General features: G+C 39.3%; 1 protein-coding gene and 1 long non-coding RNA gene across 3 annotated transcripts in view; both read right to left on the reverse strand.

Moving 5' to 3' along the window:
* The window catches only part of LOC140242160 (uncharacterized), a 68,867-nt gene extending 50,618 nt beyond the window's left edge, over nt 1–18,249 (reverse strand). Inside the window, exons 1-4 of the mRNA XM_072321925.1 lie at nt 17,582–18,249; nt 15,676–15,996; nt 14,151–14,403; nt 10,585–10,717 (exon numbers count right to left, since the gene is read on the reverse strand). Coding sequence (XP_072178026.1) covers nt 10,585–10,717; nt 14,151–14,403; nt 15,676–15,996; nt 17,582–18,245 — 1,371 coding nt within the window. The 5' untranslated portion in view covers nt 18,246–18,249. The remainder of the gene's footprint in view (nt 1–10,584; nt 10,718–14,150; nt 14,404–15,675; nt 15,997–17,581) is intronic.
* On the reverse strand, nt 425–6,523 carry LOC140241626 (uncharacterized). 2 transcript variants are annotated; one of them, XR_011902093.1, is made up of 4 exons: nt 5,963–6,523; nt 4,259–4,659; nt 3,402–3,532; nt 425–3,018 (listed from the first exon to the last, which is right to left on the reverse strand). It is a non-coding gene; the product is annotated as an uncharacterized lncRNA (long non-coding RNA). The 2 variants fall into 2 exon arrangements; XR_011902092.1 differs by lacking the exon at nt 5,963–6,523 and having other exon boundaries at nt 4,259–4,773.
* Nucleotides 18,250–19,084: the final 835 nt, after the last annotated feature.

Raw genomic sequence — 19,084 nt, forward strand, 5'->3', positions numbered from 1 at the left:
GTACCATGTTATATCTAAACTTGCATTGGATCTAACCAATAGTTCATTTTTATTACCAGTACAACTTGTCATGTATTCGTAATTTCAAATGTGACTTAGTTGTAACATTTATTGTGGATGATTTTCTTCACAACTGACACGTGCACTGAATTTGGTCATTGGTATGGCTTAGGCCTACCTTTTTTTCTGTATGAATAGGGTTAATTGGAATTATTTCACAGATACACACAAAAATGTTGGGAATCAGATCATTTTCAGTCTTCTAGACTGAATAATGTGACACCTGTAATAGTCTAATAACTAATCCAGCAATTTCTGAGGGTACCTTACACATTTTCTTATTCATCATGCAATGCAACCACGCATGATGCAATATGTCTCGTTCACCTACAAGGTGAAAAGACACAAGAAATAATCTGTTCAAGTCAATTATTTCCACATAGGCCAACAACATTCACTCAGTTTTATCTAGAACCCTGATTAGGTTTTTATCATCAGAACACATTTTTTTCTCAGTGGTAAATTGATGCTTAACAATTAGACCTACACAGGTATAAATATCTTGTTCTGATATTTCAGTGAATAAAAATCTAACACATTTCTTATGTAAGGGCTCGGGTTCGCTTAGCTCTCTAGCACTCGTCACACTTAAAGCAAACTAGGGCAGCACACGTGTTACTTAGAAGGAGTCCCTTGGCTAACTAATTTGTAGCCAGTTTATTCTACACATAATTTGGCATGGGTTTACATGTAAATGTGGGTTGTAACAAATATTCATACACAAAATCAACATAACAAAACATGCAAATAAGGAAACAAAGGTTAAAACTAAATATTCATAATATGTAAATGGTGTGTAGGCGTGGGTGATTTAGGCATTATTTCAGTATTACAGGGAACAATGGGTGAGAAGTGAAAGAGTGGAAAATGTCATGTGATAATGGTGGTGTGTCTGTGATAGGTGGGATGCGTGGATGAATGTAAATGTGAATACTACTGTATGTGTGGGTTGACGTATTTATGTGTAGAGGGGTGGTACCTGTTATAACAGAAGGGGGATACACTTATAATAAATGGTTCAAAGTAAATCCCTACACTTACACTGTACATTATACTACCATGCATACATATACAAATTTCATGTGTACATATGAATTGCATGTGTACATGGGACCTACATTAGAAGTTGTGTGTACCAGGGTACACTGACCTTACATTTTCTTTTATCTTTGCATGAATATTTGCATTTGGTGTTGCATCATGAGCACAGGTTCTAATTGCAAATGTGCTACATGTAGAAACTGCTCTCACAGTAATGTGATGTGATATACAATGTAGAGATAACAAATCTGTGCTGACGCCTTGCATGTAGGCCTATATCTTTTAAATATGAAATGTCATAATAGAAATAGTTGTATGGCAAAGATTGCCAATTTACACAGGTAAGGTAGTCATTTGAAAAAAAAAAACAAAACAACAACACTGCTCAGCATTCTGTCATTAGTCAATTTTGGCATCTACACATTATACTCCTATCATATTGAACAATTATGATAACAATGATATAACATGTAAATTAAAAAAACCTAACAAATGCAACCACTTTCAAATAACTTGCACATTTGCAGGGGAAAAAAAATTAAGTGAAGGTCCAAGAATCAATGTCACATGGTTTAATGACTTCAAGTACAAAGAACACTATACTATTTCAGTGTGGAGACCTTCTACATATTGCATTGTCAAAACACATTCAGTTTAGGGTTTTAGCGTATACAATTATATCAGTAGAACATCATGTAGGGACCTACCAAATGTATATTACAATGTATTTTTATATCTATGTGAATGAAAACTGAACATCTTGTTTGAAGTACTTCCAACACATTTGTTTATCAAAATTCATACCTATTTTTGGCTATAAAATATAGATGCAATGAATATTACAAGGGCACAAACTCCATTTACCACAAAAATATTGTCCTCATAATAATGTGATTTGATAGAGTTATCACAAAATTATGTGCTGAAAAGTGTCTTCCAAAATGCTAATGAAATTTGTGAAAGGCCCTTTCAGTGATGTAAACTGCTGTGCATGACAGCCCTGCTTAAGTTCACTTTAAAACACTGATGCAATATTTTATTGTAACGGAGTAATTGTAGCTTTTCACCCTGAAACACCTGGGAAACACAGGGGGGAAAAAGACCAAATGAAAAAATAAAAGGACAAAACACTTTGTGCCTGGTTATTGCAGCCCTTTCAGTTTCCAGTAACAATTTAAGCACATGCAGTTTAGGAGTTTACAGGATTTATATTCCCTACTTGCCACATGGGGCAAGAACAAATTTTCTATGCAATCAATTCAATGTTTCATTCTGATTCACACATTTGAGTACTAACATGTTTGTTGTTACCTCACAGAAAAGACAGAAATAGAGAGTTCAGAAATATGAATGTAGTGTCATATCAGTTAGTATTGCCATCACATGAATGTAGGTCTATGATTGGAATTGATGTTATTCATGTTCAATGTGCATTTATCAGAATCCCCAACAATCCTGGTACAAAGGTGCAGCTTTTTCATTACTAACATGTCTTTTGCTATTATACACAATGAAGGCATAAATTGACAGTAGGCCTACAGGAAGAGCTGGTGTCAGAGCTATTATCATTGCCATCACTTGGATGCACTCAACATAATTATGATATTGACGTCATCCAAGTTCAGTTTTCAAACATTTGCCAGCCACAAAGAAGAACATGAGAGGGGATGTCACTGGCTTCATGGAGCTACATGTAAGTAGCTGGGAGGGCTGGTTCTGATTAATGAGAGGGGATGTCACTGGTTTCACTGAGTTTGGTGGTAGAGAGGGCTGGTCTCCACTGGCGAGATGGATGTCACAGGTCTTGCTGAGCTGCGTAGCCTAGAAGAGGCAGTCTTATTTGGCGAGAGGGGGTGTCACTGGCTTCAACAACCTGGATATCTGGGATGGCACTTGGATGTGATGCTAGCTGTTCCACTGCAATAGAGGCCAACAAGCACATTCTATTGATCTCTCATCTAATGACTGAATGTTGGTAATATAGTAACTACGTGTACTACACATTTACAATGAAAAATTATTTTACTACTCATATAGACTCAATTAACTATTCAGTATTACACATAGTAAATATTCTCTTTAATGACTAACATTCAAGCAATGACAAGTTTAGTACCGATGAAAGTAATTATGTTAGATGCTGAAAGTCCAATGAAAATACTTAGTAGCCCACTTTATTTATGATATTTACATAAAAATTCCTAAATATGCATGCCAAAGGGACGTCTTCATCATCTAACCTGTTATCTTCTAACATCTGCCCAGGCTCTGATAAAATCAATATCTGTCAGCACTCTCACCAGGTTTTGATCCACTTCAATCTGACCCAAGTCCTTTCCTCAGAGTAGCATTTTCCTCCACAACTAATTGGAGAAGGCAACGGCATTCACGAACTTTTCCATTTCACAGGGGCATCTGGACAGGAGTTCATCTGTATATCAGACACAATGAAAGGCATTAACACTGACTTACAATTAGGATAGTTGCATTAGTTCTTCACCACTCTGTAAATTTAGTCACAGAACTTGCTATCCCTTTTATTTCAGTGTAGAGTCTACCAGGTAGCTTTATCTTGTAGTGCTCACATATATGCAACAGAGAAAACTCCATGAAATATGTTAGAAATAGACTGTCTACTGTAGAAGTTGAATAGCAAAAAGGAAAATAAGACCTACAGACCCTAGCCAAATTTTTGATGAGTTGACACTGCACATGACGTCGGGATGACCTCAGCCTCTCATTGTGCATCTACAAAGTAGGCCCTATGTATACAAGCTCATATAGGGCCTATGTCTTTAAATCCAGCCACATACATGGGATTTGGGGGTCTGTAATTCCACATACAATCATATAGGAGGCCTATATGTGGCTGCAATGTACAAACTATCTAACTTGTAACCCTAAAAGTAATGATCAAGACAACCATAATCTTATTAACCACTACCACAGCTATGGGTTCAAAAAAAAAATGTTATCAATTATTACAGCAAGAATAATAACAGCATCGTTTGAGAACACAGAGTTAAATCGAACAATTTATTGATGTTTTGTTTACTAAATATCAACATTAATTTTCATTTGCAGGTTCAAAACAGTTGTTGGATCTAGGTGTCTTAAAACAAAATGTACCAGGTAATTAAAGACAGTTTGTACAAACCTTTTGTACCAGTGCAAGGGCTGGTTTCAATGGGCAAGAGGGGATGTCACTGGCTTCATCAAGCTGGGTAGCTGATAGGGCTGGTCTCGACTGATGAGAGGGGACATCACTGGCTTCACCAAGCTGGGTATAGCTGGTCGAAACTGACGAGAGGGAATGTCACTGGCTTCATCAAGCTGGTTAGCTAGGTCTAGGAGGGCTGGTTTCAACTGATGAAAGGAGATGTCACTGGCTTCACCGAGCTGGGTAGCTGGTCGAAACTGACGAGAGGGAATTTCACTGGCTTCTGACATCAAGCTCGGTAGCTGGGAGGGCTGGTCTCAACTGACGAGAGGGGATGTCACTGGCTTCACTGAGCTGCCTAGTCAGGATGGTCCTTGAATGTGATGCTGGCTGTTGCCCTACAAAAGATACCCACATTTGCCACAATAATATCTGACAGACCTTTCTCAACAACTAGCACCTACTGTGTTACAAAGCATACACCATTAACCACTACACTAGGGACTGAGTGAACTGCGCTGCAATGTTTATACGCCATTAGCCACTTATGTATACGCACAATAGATACACTTCAATCAACATTTTTGCAATGCCATGTGTACCGGAGACAATAATTAGGTACCTTACCAAACATGTGAATTCACGTTTTTGGTCCGCGATCATAGCTGCCATGACAACATATACACGGTTGACTCTCCACAAACTATTTGTAAAAACCGAGAGTGACCAGATGATCACTCTACGCAGCTCTTCGCTGACACTTTCACTCATTCAGTGTCGTTTCGTAAAATTGGATTTCTCGCCTATCGCCGATTTGTAACAAACGGCAGTTCTGATGAGTGTCGTAACTTTCTTATTTCGAAATTTTGAGACCCATAATTTGACATGAAGGTAGAATAGGGCAACATAATCCAGAATATGGTAAAATAGGAATTCGCGTATTTACATGCAAAACACTTTAGTGTGCCATTTCTTAATGTGAACAGCGATTTTGTGCAATTGCCAGAAGCACATTTCAAAAAGGAGAACTGTTGAGCCAAATTTGGGATATGTCATTACGCAGAAAAAAAAAAAAAAATTCCAGTTATCTAATATATTGGCAGAGAAAAAGGGCCTCGGACTAGGAATGGTAGAACATTGGTCTAGGATACCTACCATACTACCTCAATCGCATTCTGAATACCGGTACACCTTTGGCTTTGTGAATCTGCATGTGGCCTTTCTTCAAATGTGAGTAAAATCTCAGGCAAATTGTAATATATCTTTTAGTTTACCATAATAGAAACAAGTTAGGGTGTGGGGAAAGAGTTCCTTATGTCCCCCCCCCCCACTAGTTTGCACAAATAATGGTTCGATAGGTTGCTGTTTTTTTTTTTTTTTTTTTTTTTGCTAATGGTGGACTAAATAAAGGTTTAATATTATGGGAAGTCTTCCCATAAATGGCATAACCTTTATTTAGTTTATTATTGGTAAAAAGGAATGGTAGGCATAGGCCTAGTTTGTTTGTTTTGTGCAAGTTGGTGGGGGGGGGACATAAGGAACTCTTTCCGGGTGGGGCATAGGACACCTAACAAAACTACTAATCTAGATTCTAGGCCTACTCATAACAATAGTATAGTGTGTGTAGATCCTCTAAGTGACATCTCTATCAGCAATATACACTAACACTGTAGGTCCTAACTGAAGTTAACTGTTACTCACACTGAACTGAATGAAGTCTTCCGAGTTTCACAAATTCATTACCGATCCAGCAGAAGTGAAATGACATCTCTGTCGTTCAGCCCCTAGTGTCTTGAGGGGAATTGGGATTGACTTCATTTTATTTTTCTGTCGCCATCTCCATACTCTGTCACTGGTTTTCATGGTCTTCCTCTTCTTGGAGACAGATCTCTCGCTCTCCTCCTGCGGCTCCATTGTTGTGTGGATGGAGTGGTACGGTAAGTAGGCCTATATACGCAGCCAGCAGAGTTCGAGCGGACCCGTGCTAGCTAGCTGCCGGGCGGATGCCGGGAAATGCACCGATAACGCTCGCTAGCCAGTGAACAGGCACCCGGGTTTCGCCTCGCGATCGCGGCGCGTCGATGTACAGCTGTACACTCTATCTTGGGCTTGCTTTTCGCCGAGGAGAAGGCAACAAATCAACGCTGTGCCAAAATCGGACAAAAGAGGGAGGCAAAAACAACACTTGAACGGAGAGCCTCTAAGCCGACCCCCTGTGATTTTGACAAGCGTTACATGTAACGCTCTTCACAAAATCATAGATATCTTCATAATGCCGTATTTTTCATCGATTCTTTTTCATTGCTTAGTCCTTTCATAGGCATTGACCCTTGTTTTTGCCTCTTTCACTTCATGAAATAGTACTTTTGCATTTTGGGTTCCAACACTCCTCCCCAGTCCCTTTAACCTTGAGGTGACCTTCATACTGGGTAAAAGGTAAAACTTTGTATGGCCACTCTTCCCTCCAAGTTTGATTCAAATTGAAGCCCAGAGTACAGAGTTATTCAAGTTTTTATAGCGTTACGGACAGACGACGCACGGACAGACGGACGGACGGACGACGGACAACAGACGGACAGACGCCACTGGCGATCCCCTAGTCTCCCCTCACCTCTGGTGGGCTCGACAAACACCCAGCTCTCTCCATAAAAAAACAACAACAACAAAATACCTACGTGTCATATATTCCGTCGCAAACTTTGTTTTTGGAAAGATTTTAAACACAATAACTTGTATTGTATGTTACTGGGAACCCTGTATAACCTTCATACTGAATTATTCCCTTCATACAAATGTATACTTATTCATATACGAATAAATACCGTTTCTTACTTTGCGATTTTTCGCTACCATATGAAAACATAACTCCCAAACGATCCAACTTCGCTGCTCAAATGTTTGTAAGAGTTTCGAAATCTACGATTATTTGAGGGACTATGTCCTTCTGGATTTATGAAAGTTCGCTTTCCGTCGTCACAAACTGGCCTGTATTTGGTGATTTTTCAGATCAACATTGTTTCTTTTTTTTTCGTTGGAGGAGCATTCCTCATTCATGGAAAAATTTTGCTCGGTCCCAGTCACACTGCACGATATGCGCGCTCAATGTCAATGCGTGTTCAAGGCCGCTGAAAATGCATCTACCCTTTTGGCGCAAAATTGCATCGGGGACGTTGCAGCGCTCATTGGTGACTGAATACTGATGCAGTAGACATTTGCATTCAACCCTTGCATTGAATAATTGCCGTAGGGGTAATTGTTGCCCAGTGCAGGGGGTACGTAAATTTTGTTTTTCTTTTGCGCTTTTGTGGATACCATCAGAGATCGTACACTCATATGACCTTTGATACCATCACACTCTCAGCTTGCTATAAGCAAAATATCCCACAAGAAAATGGCGTATTTCTCGATTTTTAGCGCTTTTTCGGCGACCTGTACCCGTAGACCCTACTCTTAAAACTGGACTTAATTCGCGCACGCTTGGAAAAGTTCTGATTTTGCACTTTGACAGTGGAATTGGGGTTTTTCGAAGGATTTTTGGAGGAGACTAAAGGACTTTCCTGTTGTGAATGAGTGTTCCAGTATGTGAAATGATGTGATTTGCGTGTGATGTGACTTTAGAACCAAAGATCGTACACTGAAGTGTACGATCTTTGGTAGAACTCACTGGCTGGTGATAAGTGATACTGGTAAGTGACCGAATTCTGGTAGGTGACCGAATGCACAGTATGTTTACCCCGACTCTGTAGTGCCGCTAAGGCATGGGTCTGCCGCCTTTGACGGCCCCTATAGCTATCTATGCGGTGATAGCATACGCAGTGGGGGGACATACAAAGGGTAATGCTCACTTTAGTTCTTTCAGCCTTTAAGTACAGCATAGGATGCAGAAGTATGCGGTTTATAGTTAAATTCTGCTAAGCACTACGCGGCTGTATGTAAAAAAGATTATCGTTACACTCTGCATGCATGAAATCAGTAGTAGATCTAGCACGGCCTAGACCTACCGAAACTACATGTAGATCGAGGGGTATATTTACTACATTAGTGCATGTTCTACTGATGCACCAGTACTGGACCATAGAACATCAAACACTGAATTATCCCTTGTGCAGTTCTATTTCACCTCAGCCTGCGGGTTTGGTGAAACAAAACGGCACTCGGGATGATTTAGTATTTATTGTTCTATAATCCTTTTTATATAACACCTGAAGAGATTCTTGTCATTTGATTGGTTGTTTGACATTGATCATTCGGCCCATTTCACTATGACGTCATCATCCGTGCATTTTTGGATCCATACAATTTGCTCCATTGCACACTTGCTGAGAGCCCGACACACTACACGTGTTAAACGCTTGCGTTTGCAGTGTGTGGATGCAACAGCGCGCTAGCGTAAAGCGCTCAGTGAGCACTCTCGCGATCACAGATTCTCTCGTTTCTAAATTACTATAACATCAAATGACAAGGATCTGTTTTAGGCAATATATAAAACAAATGAAAAATATTTTTCATTCGTGCAATGGACAGAATATTTCATTCGGTGAAAGATGAAATGTTTGATCCATTCAACTCGGCTGCGCCTCGTTGAATGGACCATTTGTGACCCGCGACAACGGTTTCAGGCAAAAGTCGCATGAGTAAATTCCCTCCTAGGCGGGGTACAAAGATTTTGACCATTATTTTTGTCGATTTGGGTTTTTTACAGAAATCAAATCTTTGATATGTTTTCTACATCTACACTAAATTTCATAGCATAAGACTAAGATTTTCCTATCGAAAATAGAATTTTAAGCACCCTATGTTGGATCGCACTCGTCAGTTTCGAGCTTCTTTCGAACACCGCGCCAATATCCCCAGTGTTGCTACGGCGTAGGGTCTCGCATGCGAGTGGCTGGTGCATCGCACACATTTACATAATTCGGCTTTCGGAAACACCAGTTGCAGCTTTTCGGGAATGCTTTGTCCACGCGTGCATGATTACACGCTCCATTGTTCTTGCTATAGCGGTTTATACGCTCGCTCTGTAGTGCGTGCTCTTCATTTGGCTTTCTATCCAAACTATTAAAGTTCGACAACGGAAGTGGAACAAAAATCATGTACATTGTAGTACGACATAATGGTGTGAAAAGACAACTAATATTCTCAAATTAGTCTACTTTGCACACCAAACTAACGAGTCATGTTTGTTTGTTGGTTTTAATATAATTAACACCACCGAACAAAGCAACATATGCACGGCTTGTAAAAGCAAAACAAACAGGAAGCGTGACCCTTGTCAGCTCTGGCAATTTTCTGCCTTAAAAAGGGTCGCCAATGATAAAGTCAAGTCAACCACAATGAAAACGCAATTTGTAAATGTGTGGATTCGCCACCCGCTCCTGTTACATGCACACGGTCATGGCATGAGGATGCCACTGCGTAATGCGTGCACCACACATATGTTCACCATACATGCAATTATCGTATCTGCCATCTTGAAAGACGTACTGGTAAACAAACCAGAGCAAAACGCATTGTTTTTCGGCTCCATACGCTGAGCTCTGAGGAAGGTGCCCGGGAAATTTGACTCTCTCAGTGAGCCAATCAGAAGGCGATGTGGTTGCTAGAGGTGGAGCTTAACATCGATTGACACCATCATACGGATGGGTGATTCTCACCTCGCATCGCCGCTCGGACATTGTCTTTGAGAAAGAGGTGAATCTTCAAAGCCTGTTTTCTCGCAATTTTGTCAGGCTAACAACTTAAAAAGTGCATTTTATTTTGCTTTCTATGCCCACTAATGGTGTCAAAGAATACAAGTGTTTTATATCAATGAAAAGCTTAGGAAATTGGCAATGTGATTCAGTGAAAAAAATGAATTTTCAAAATGCCCAACTTTTGCCTGAAACCGTTGTCGCCGGTCACATTTCATCTTTCACCTCTAGAAATATTCTGTCCATTGCACTCATAACCATTCATTAATAGCATATGATAGAGCATGCAAATACGTATAATACTACCATCCATATCCTATCATTGAGTACACTGTTGCATATAAAGTCTGGCACACTTTCAGTGAAGAAAAAGTATTGACTCTGTAAAGCCAACACCTGCACTTAGCATGGTTAAATACTGCTGCAGGGTTCAACAGCAGTATATAAATGGAGTGTAAATTTAAAAATCATCCCAAGAGAGAGAGAGAGATGTAGACTACAGGTACTTAGATATCAAACATTTCTTGAAAGCACATCACCCTACTATGCAGTTTTCTCAGCTTTATGTCTGCAACTCTATCAATGCAGTGCAGCATACAACTGTACGTTAGTGAAATGAATTGCTCGGCATACCTTTTTCACCTTCCTTTCAACATTGAACTTGTGCCACTGGTACTCTTTTTCCAGCTCGTCTTTGGTCAGACTGGAAAGGCCGGGCTTGGTGGGCGGTGGTATAGCACTTTTCTTGGGACCAGTGTTGGTTTGCCTGTAAAATTACATAACATATGAAGTGAATCTTCACATGGCAAACCACACAAAACAGACCATAAATGCTGGCTGCAACAGATAGCATACACAACTAGAGAAGCACTCTGAGAGCGCAGACCTCCGCCAATCAGCTCATTTCCACCACTGATCTTGTGCTTCCATAGAGATCAATGATTTTTACCCATAATCGCATGCATGCTGAAAATTGCCCAATTTTCCAATACAGAAGCTTTTTGTTATGTCATCAACTTCCAGCTGCACGGCGTGCCTCACCCCAGCGGAAACAAGAGCATGTATATTAGTGTCCATATGCAAACCTAAAAAAATTTGCAGCTTGAACTACCAAGTTCATTGACCCTTCCTGCCAAAATATCAAAAAAGTCTTTCATAAAATCCATAAAAATTCCCGGATCACTATCAAATTTTAATCATCTGTTCCTTGTGTCATTTTCAAAAAACAACTTTCCAGTAAGTTTCATCTAAATCTGTTCACAACTTTTTGAGTCATTTTCAACACAGACAAACAAACCAACAAACAACAAGCAAGACAATGCCGATGAAAACAACCTCCTCCTTTGAGGGGATGTAATCATTATGACACTGAAAGATTGGAGTTCATAGCAGATACACCTGTTAAATATTTCCCACATGAGACTGGTTTTAGTTAACAACTAGTGGCCTCTGTTAGCATGGTCTGTAACACACAAATTCTCTCCAGGAGGGTTTGTGGTACGTCTAAATATAGAGCAGGTGGCTGTGCTATGACAGGTTTGACTGCACTACTAAGTAATACCACAGCAATTATTGCCACAGTTTCCTCTTGGTGAAATCCTTACACTCACTTCATTTTATTTGGGAGTTATGTTCTCGCATTTGGGCAAGTCCAAGATAATGCGCGCGTTTCGTATGGGACATTCAGAGACTTTTATGACCTGAAAAATAGTGTTAATGGCCTTTGATCATATTGAACTTTATCGTGGTGATTGACATCTAGGAGAAATATGTAAAAAATGGAGAAAAATGACCTTGACAATTATATTCTAGAAGAGAAAATATGTGCCGTTACGTACGGGACCAGAAAAATTTTGTTTTGTTTTTTTTTCGTTTTTTTCAACCTCAAAACTCTCTGAAAGTATTTCATTCTACAACATGTAACTCACTGTGATGAAAGTCACAATACTCAAGATTATCAGAGGTAAGTTTCAAGTCATGAGGCAAAAAGCACTAATTACAGGTTCTAATTAAAGACGGACGTGACGTGTTACATATGGGACAGTTACACCATGTACATATGGGACACTTTGTCCCCCATTCGTTTATTGTGTGGAAAACTATGTTTATGGGTATTTTGCATAATTATTGAAGTAAAATCAGTTGAAACTACTCAAATACTGAACCAGAATGTCAAGGGAACAATATTCCCCAAATATTTACCATCATAATCATATTTAATCATATTTAATCATATTTTGTCATTCTTATGACCAACCCGAGTATGCATGTCCTCTGTCCCCCATTCGTTTAGTGTGTGGAGAATCATGTTTATGGGTATTTTGCATAATTATTGAAGTAGAATTAGTTGAAATTACTCAAATACTGATCCAGATTGTCAAGGGAATCAATATTCCCCAAATATTTCCCATCATAATCATAGTCAAAACCATATCTTATATTTTTATGACCAACCTGAGTATGCATGCCCTGTATTTTTGTCAGGATAGTTACTACTAAAAAACTGAATAGTAAAGTGTTTACTTTCACTTCCATTGATAAAGGGCAGTTTGCCATTCACAAGAAATATCAATTTTAATAAATATGCAATACCTGCTGTGTGGAACCCCAGCGATCGAGTAGATGTATGTTGTCTGTCTAGCGATCAGGTTGTTGATGAGAGTCACACCTCAGTATGTATACCCATGATTTTTGTCGTGGCTACTACAAAAACTGAATAAGTGAGTAACTGAGATATCCAGAAACATGGTGTCTTAATAAAAGGTGGATCACATTTTTCATTAGGACCACTTCGTTTTACTTTGTATTTGTTTGTTTTTTGATGTCTCAGCCATTTCAAATTGGATCTTCATCAAATAAACTTTGAATTCCTCTAGTCTTAGAATTGTATGTTCTTTGATAATTCATATATTAAGTAGTTTCCAATCATCTTGTAATATGCTGAAAACTGAATACCCATTTCTACGAAAACTATACCATCCCTTTAATGCTGATTTTCATCGTGTATTTTGGCATTTCCCCCTCCCCCTCTCTGAAAATTGTTCAGTCAAGTACATGTATTGTTTCAATTGTCTATAACTCAAAAGTAGCTGCAAAGTTGGGATGCTTTCTGCAGAATGATTGACGATTTGTGTATTGGGAGACCTTCCCAGCTAGCTACATGCATTCACATGCAATATGTATGATGATGTCCCATACGTAACGCATTTGTCCCATACGTAACATTATTTAATTGCCTAATAAAGAATATTTCTTGAACTATTTTTTCTTCTTTCTGTGGTATTTAACTTCTTTAAACAATAAATTAGAACTTCCCAAATGGGCATTCAAATAACCTCAAAAATTTCAGAAAAAACCTATAAAAAATGACCTCAATTTGTAACGTATGGGACATCTCATGATAGGACACGAGCTAATTTGCATAATCATTTGCATAATACCTAAATTTTCATACCAAGTTAAACTATTTGATGAACTCCTTATGTCCACATATTAATCAAATATAATTTACTTTCCTTTGAATAAATATGAATTTTTATAAATGTCCCATACGTAACGCTGTATTTCACATTTATGCAAATGAAGCCCTTGAAATTTGCATAAATTTACATAACATATTTTCCTCCATGGAAATCAAAACTTCAACTCATAAGCTTCATAATGATACCAAACATGTCAATATTGAGCAAAGATGAAATTTTGCCTTCTGAGGGGACCTTATCTTGGACTTGCCCATTTTTCTTCCTCAAATCTGCCTATGCCCTCTTTACACCCAACATGCATATCTCGCTTTTCCCCTCAGAAACAAAAGTCGGTTTGCTTTAAAGAAGGATCATGTTTTATAGATCAATGTTTCCAAGACTTCTGTAAGTTGTATATTACCAAACATTTCTGTCACTTCACATTTAACCTTCATTCCCTATAAATCAAAGACTGATTTGGCTGCACATGATAAAATGACAAATGCAAATATGTACTAACGATGTAAATCTAGTGTCACAAAGAAAAAAAAAAAACAGTGCAAAGTACAAATAGGATACTGCAGTACTTGACATGATCTTTTCACACTTGTTGAATTCACAGAGGCCATCCATTGACAAATTTTTGTTTTGTTTTCTTCTTTCTGATACAGGTTGAATCCAAGTTTTGTGGCAAAATGTCACATGCACCTTGGGAAGGTATGTAGGGAAGAAAAGTACCTTGATTGCTGTTGACCTCTCTGCTGGTGAGGGGCATTTTGACCTTTGCCCTCTGACCTCTGCCACCTACTGTTGACTTCCCTTTGGGGTAGGGCCTGTGGAGAAGCTTGGGCATCTCCTCTGTTGTTGGGGCGCTGGTTCAAAGAAGGATGGTTTGAGGAAGGATGGTTTGGCCGACTGGGGTGTTTGTGCTGTGGCGCACGAGCCTGCTGGAGTGTGGGTTGCTGTGAGGACGGTTTGCCTTTCGTATCACCTAGACATGCAGCAGGAGATACAAGAGAACAGAAAAACATGTTATGAACTAGAAAAGCACTTGGAGAACACAGACCTCCGTCAAACAGCTATTTTCCACAGATACACGTATGCTGAAAATTGCCCAATTTCCCAATAATATAGAAGCCTTTTGTTTACGTTATCAGCTTCCAGCTGCACAGCGCCTCGCCCGAGCAGAGCATGCACTTTAGTACATGTATGTACACCTCAAATACTCAAAGCTTTAACTCCTACAGTGTAAGTTCATTGAACATATCTGCCAAAAGAGAAAAAATCCTCCAAAAATTCAGAAAAATTTCCAGATCACTTCAAAAATTTAATCATCTGTTCCTTGTGTCATTATCGACTTTTCCTGCCTGTCTCATCGAAATCCGTGCATAATTCTTTTTAGTTATTTTGCACAGACAAAAAAAAACACCAAACTGACGAACCAACGACAACAAAAACATAACCTCCTTGGCAGAGGTAACACACAGACAAACAACAAAATAGAAATTTCACAAAGAGGAGTAAGTGTTCAACACTTTTATGTCCCCTACAATGTTAAAGGGTGTGTACATCTCTGGTCGAGGTGAGGATTTAGCTTTTAATGTTTGCGAGATATTCAGAAACCACTCCATGACAAGTCAAAGAGCATGCAATTCTAAGGGGTATCAAAAGTTTATTTGATGAAAATCGGTTTTGAAATGGCTGAGATATCCAAAAATAAGGTGAAACAAAGAGATCCTAATAAAGTTGTGGCCTGTCGCCTTTTATCAATTACTGCTTTTTTGGATATCTCAGCCATTTGAAAACCAATTTTCATCAAACAAACGTTGAATCCTTCTTAAAATTACATGCTCTTTCATATTTCATAAGAGGTTTCTCATTATCTCACTTAAGAATGTTCAAAACATGAATCCCCACCTCAACCAGTACTGTACAGTCCCTTTAATCTCTATTCACTGAAAGAGGCACTGCAATGTACATTGTACATTTCACTTTAATATTGGATATTAAAAGGCACAGTAGCATAACAGGCTTTACACCAATAATTCCCAATCCCTTCCCTCCACATACAAACACACTCATAGCTAGATGCAATTCAGTGGTTTTTCAAAATGTTGAAAATTTAATATTTATGCTATTAAGACTGCATGCCACTAATACTACACTGGAGTAATGATTCCATTCTTTTTAATCATCCCTACATAAATTTTTACTGAATAATTTGCAAATATTTTACAGATATCCTTGGAGGATATTGCACTACCTGAAGTCTTCATTTTCCCTGCCGCTTTGTCCTCAGAAAGGGAGAAACCGAAATCCTGCAGAACCTGTCGGATCTCCTCACTGTTCTTTGGCATGACCTTTGGCATTGGCAACCTGAGTGTCGTTGGTGGAGGGGGAATGTTGATTGGGACACCGTTGGGAAACACCGTGGGTGGACCAAGGGGCACGAGCGGTGCACTGGGTGCAGGACCAAGGATACCCTTCCCATGTTTCTTTGCTGTTGGGGAAGGAAGGAGGCCCTTCTCCGGAGATGACCTTGTTGTTGAGGTGGTAGTGGTGATAACAGCTGAGGTCTTGACTTCTGCGAAAAGTGGGAACAAGAAACTCTGAAATAAGGTCAGAGTGGCTATAACCCATCTACATGTATACTAAGCAAAGGCAGTTTCTGAAGCCTCCTCGAGCAGCCCTTTAGCTCAGTACAAACAGACAAAATACAGCAAAGGCCATTCTAACTGATCAGATTCTGAAACCACGAGGGGTGGATTCTGAGCCTCTTTTAGCAGCTTGAAAGAGGCTCAGCTGTAGTTTAAATGCCCTTGGTTTTAAGGGCAGCTTTTTGCTCCATTTCAGAGATATCATGGAGAAAGTGGAATTTTAGTCTTTTTCACTTGACCTTAATTTGACCCCATGGCCCAAAACTTTTCCTAGAGAATCTTTTTCAGGTACATGGTACATACTGTAAACTAAGATTCACAAAAATACCTTCAGGTATTTGAAAAAGTATGGGGAAATATAGAAGTTTCATAATTTGACCTTGACTTTGATTCTGAGAATGTGCACTCACAAGTTGATAGGTAAAGCTTCATCCAATCATACATAAGTTGTATACAATGTACAATGTAAGTTTCATTGGGATAAATCAGTTGGTTCTCAATTTACGTTGTCCACTAAATGGATTACCAACAGACGACAGACAGAAAAATGGATGAACAGATGGACAAACTGAAAACATATGTACGAGTCTTGTAATGCCTTCAGCGCCATCTGTGGGATCATTTCGAAACCGTCTAACGGTTGATCACAGTGGCTAGTTTTTTCGTCAACTTTTCTATGTGCTTGTAAATATCTGTAAATAAATTGTATTATAATGTAAATAGCACCAGTCTGAAAGAATCTTCAGTCTATTGAAGGAGGCAGACTTAATCAGAAGAAGAAGAAGAACATTTCATGGCAGAGGCATAAAAACAACTAAGTACATGTTTCATGACCACTCTTCTCTATGACGGCACTAATTTTGCTCTCAAGAAAATGAGGAACACCTCATTAATGACCAAGAAGTATGGAGATACCATGGAGTGGGAAGGCTGGCCTAGCTCTGATATACCGGTTTGTGAGAATCCTCATAACGAAATGTGTACAGCTTCATCACTGATCTCTGTGTATCACATACACAGCTGAAGAATCTCAACTGGAGTTGATCATAACAGATGAGCGTACACTTCAATGCACATACATGTACTGTATTCGCTGACCTGAGCTATTCATGGCTTTCTAATGTACCCCCGAAGGCAGCGAATGAATCTGGCCACCCATGAATCCCCACACTACTGGGTCTTTTAAACAAAATACATGTACAGTTGTAAGTGCCAAACTCATTAAACATTTGAATTTCCTGTTTATCCTCTCGTACGCTAAGAATTTGTGTCAAATGATTGGAACTTGTACATCAATTATTTGGAATGACAAGTGCTCTCACACAAAATTAAGACTGCTGACATTGGTCCTCTATCGAATAAACAATTTAATGGTACATGTTCATTATATCTATTCAGGATACCTAAGTAATCTACAATTATAATTTTTATAAAGAGGAAGTGGTCTGTTAATAAAATTTCTATTAAAGAAAAGAAAAGATCATAAATTCCAAAGCATTAAGAGGCATTTACTTGCAGTTGCTGCATCAGTGACAGTGACTTTCTCTCCCTGAGTTTTGGTGGTTGACGCCTCTTCTTTTTTTTCTTCACCCATGAAGTCTGACTCTTTTGGCTGCAACGTTGTTTCTGAATCAGGCGGCACTGCAACAGACGAGTCCGGGTCAGGTGCATTTGTGGTCCCACTGCTGCCTATGTCTCTGTCCACTTCACCAGAGGAGGAGGAGGAGGGTTCCCGAGCTAAATCTGCATTACTGCTCGTGATCTGGTTGCTAGGCACTTCTGGGCTCGCCTCTTGAGGGTCCTCCTCTTTGGCAACATCGTTTACTGCCTCTTTAACGTCAGACTGATTGTCCACTTTAACTTGTCCAGCCCCTTCTTTCTCCCTCTTTTCACTGCTTTCAGAGTCTTTGCCCTCCCCTTTTAAGCCACATACTTCATCTTGGCCGATACCTGCATTCATCTCGTCACACAGATCCAGTCCTTGTGATGGGCAGATAGGATCTACCACAACATCCTCGTGTCGGCCAATTTCATCTCCATCATTAACGTCAGTGAACACCAGGGGTGAAAGTGGAGGCGACTTTTTCTCATCCTCAGATTCTTGGACCTTCCCAACTTCAGGGTCAGGAGCGGACTTCATGAGAAGCCCCCTCCCTACACCTGTAAACTTTTGCATTGTGGCTGGTTCTGGAAGGAGGAAAATAACATAATGAGATATTAATCCTTGCACTTCAGTGACACTCAGTCTCAAATGAGTTCAGGTGGTAAAAAGTTTTGAAATATCTTAATGATTCTCTTGTCAGTTTCAAACAATTACTAGTTGAGTTTGGCAAAATGAGCTTACTGTGAAGAAAAGGAGTCTTGTTCCTTTCTACATTACACAATAAATTGTCAAAGACATGCAAATATTAGTCCCATGACTTCAATGTTGGGATGCCAGCATTCAAAATGCCACAACTTTAAGATCTACAATGTGTAACAAAGACAAAAACATAAAATGCAAATTACAACTTGACTATGAACGGGACTTATGTTGCATAATGCCTTACTACAGAACTTGACTTACTTTCAGGACTCTGGCATACAACATGTAATACATTCACAAATTTTTGTGAAAAATTAAAGCACAGTATCATTAATTAAGGAGGTCAGAAAATTATGAAAAGAATACTATTATAGTATAACTAGGTCTGCGAAATTACTAATCAAATTACATGTGATTATTTGGGAGCTCGTTGTAATTTGCATTGCTAGTAATGAGAAACTAGTAGAGTAGGGATCACATACAAGATAAGAAGTTTATGACAGACCCTCAATCTCCAGATCACTTATCGAGGCTTGTGGCAAGGTGCCTACTTGCGGCAGCGGCTGTTTCATTTATCGATGAAACTGCAAAATCAGGTGCAAGAGTACTGTACTCTCACTTCCCATAACACATGCGAGCAACTCATGCTTCTGTTCTGATGTACATGTTGATGTAGACTGGGTATGTGGGACTAAGCACAATTGACGCTC

This window comes from Diadema setosum, chromosome 18, assembly GCF_964275005.1.
Source record: "Diadema setosum chromosome 18, eeDiaSeto1, whole genome shotgun sequence".
Taxonomy (NCBI): domain Eukaryota; kingdom Metazoa; phylum Echinodermata; class Echinoidea; order Diadematoida; family Diadematidae; genus Diadema; species Diadema setosum.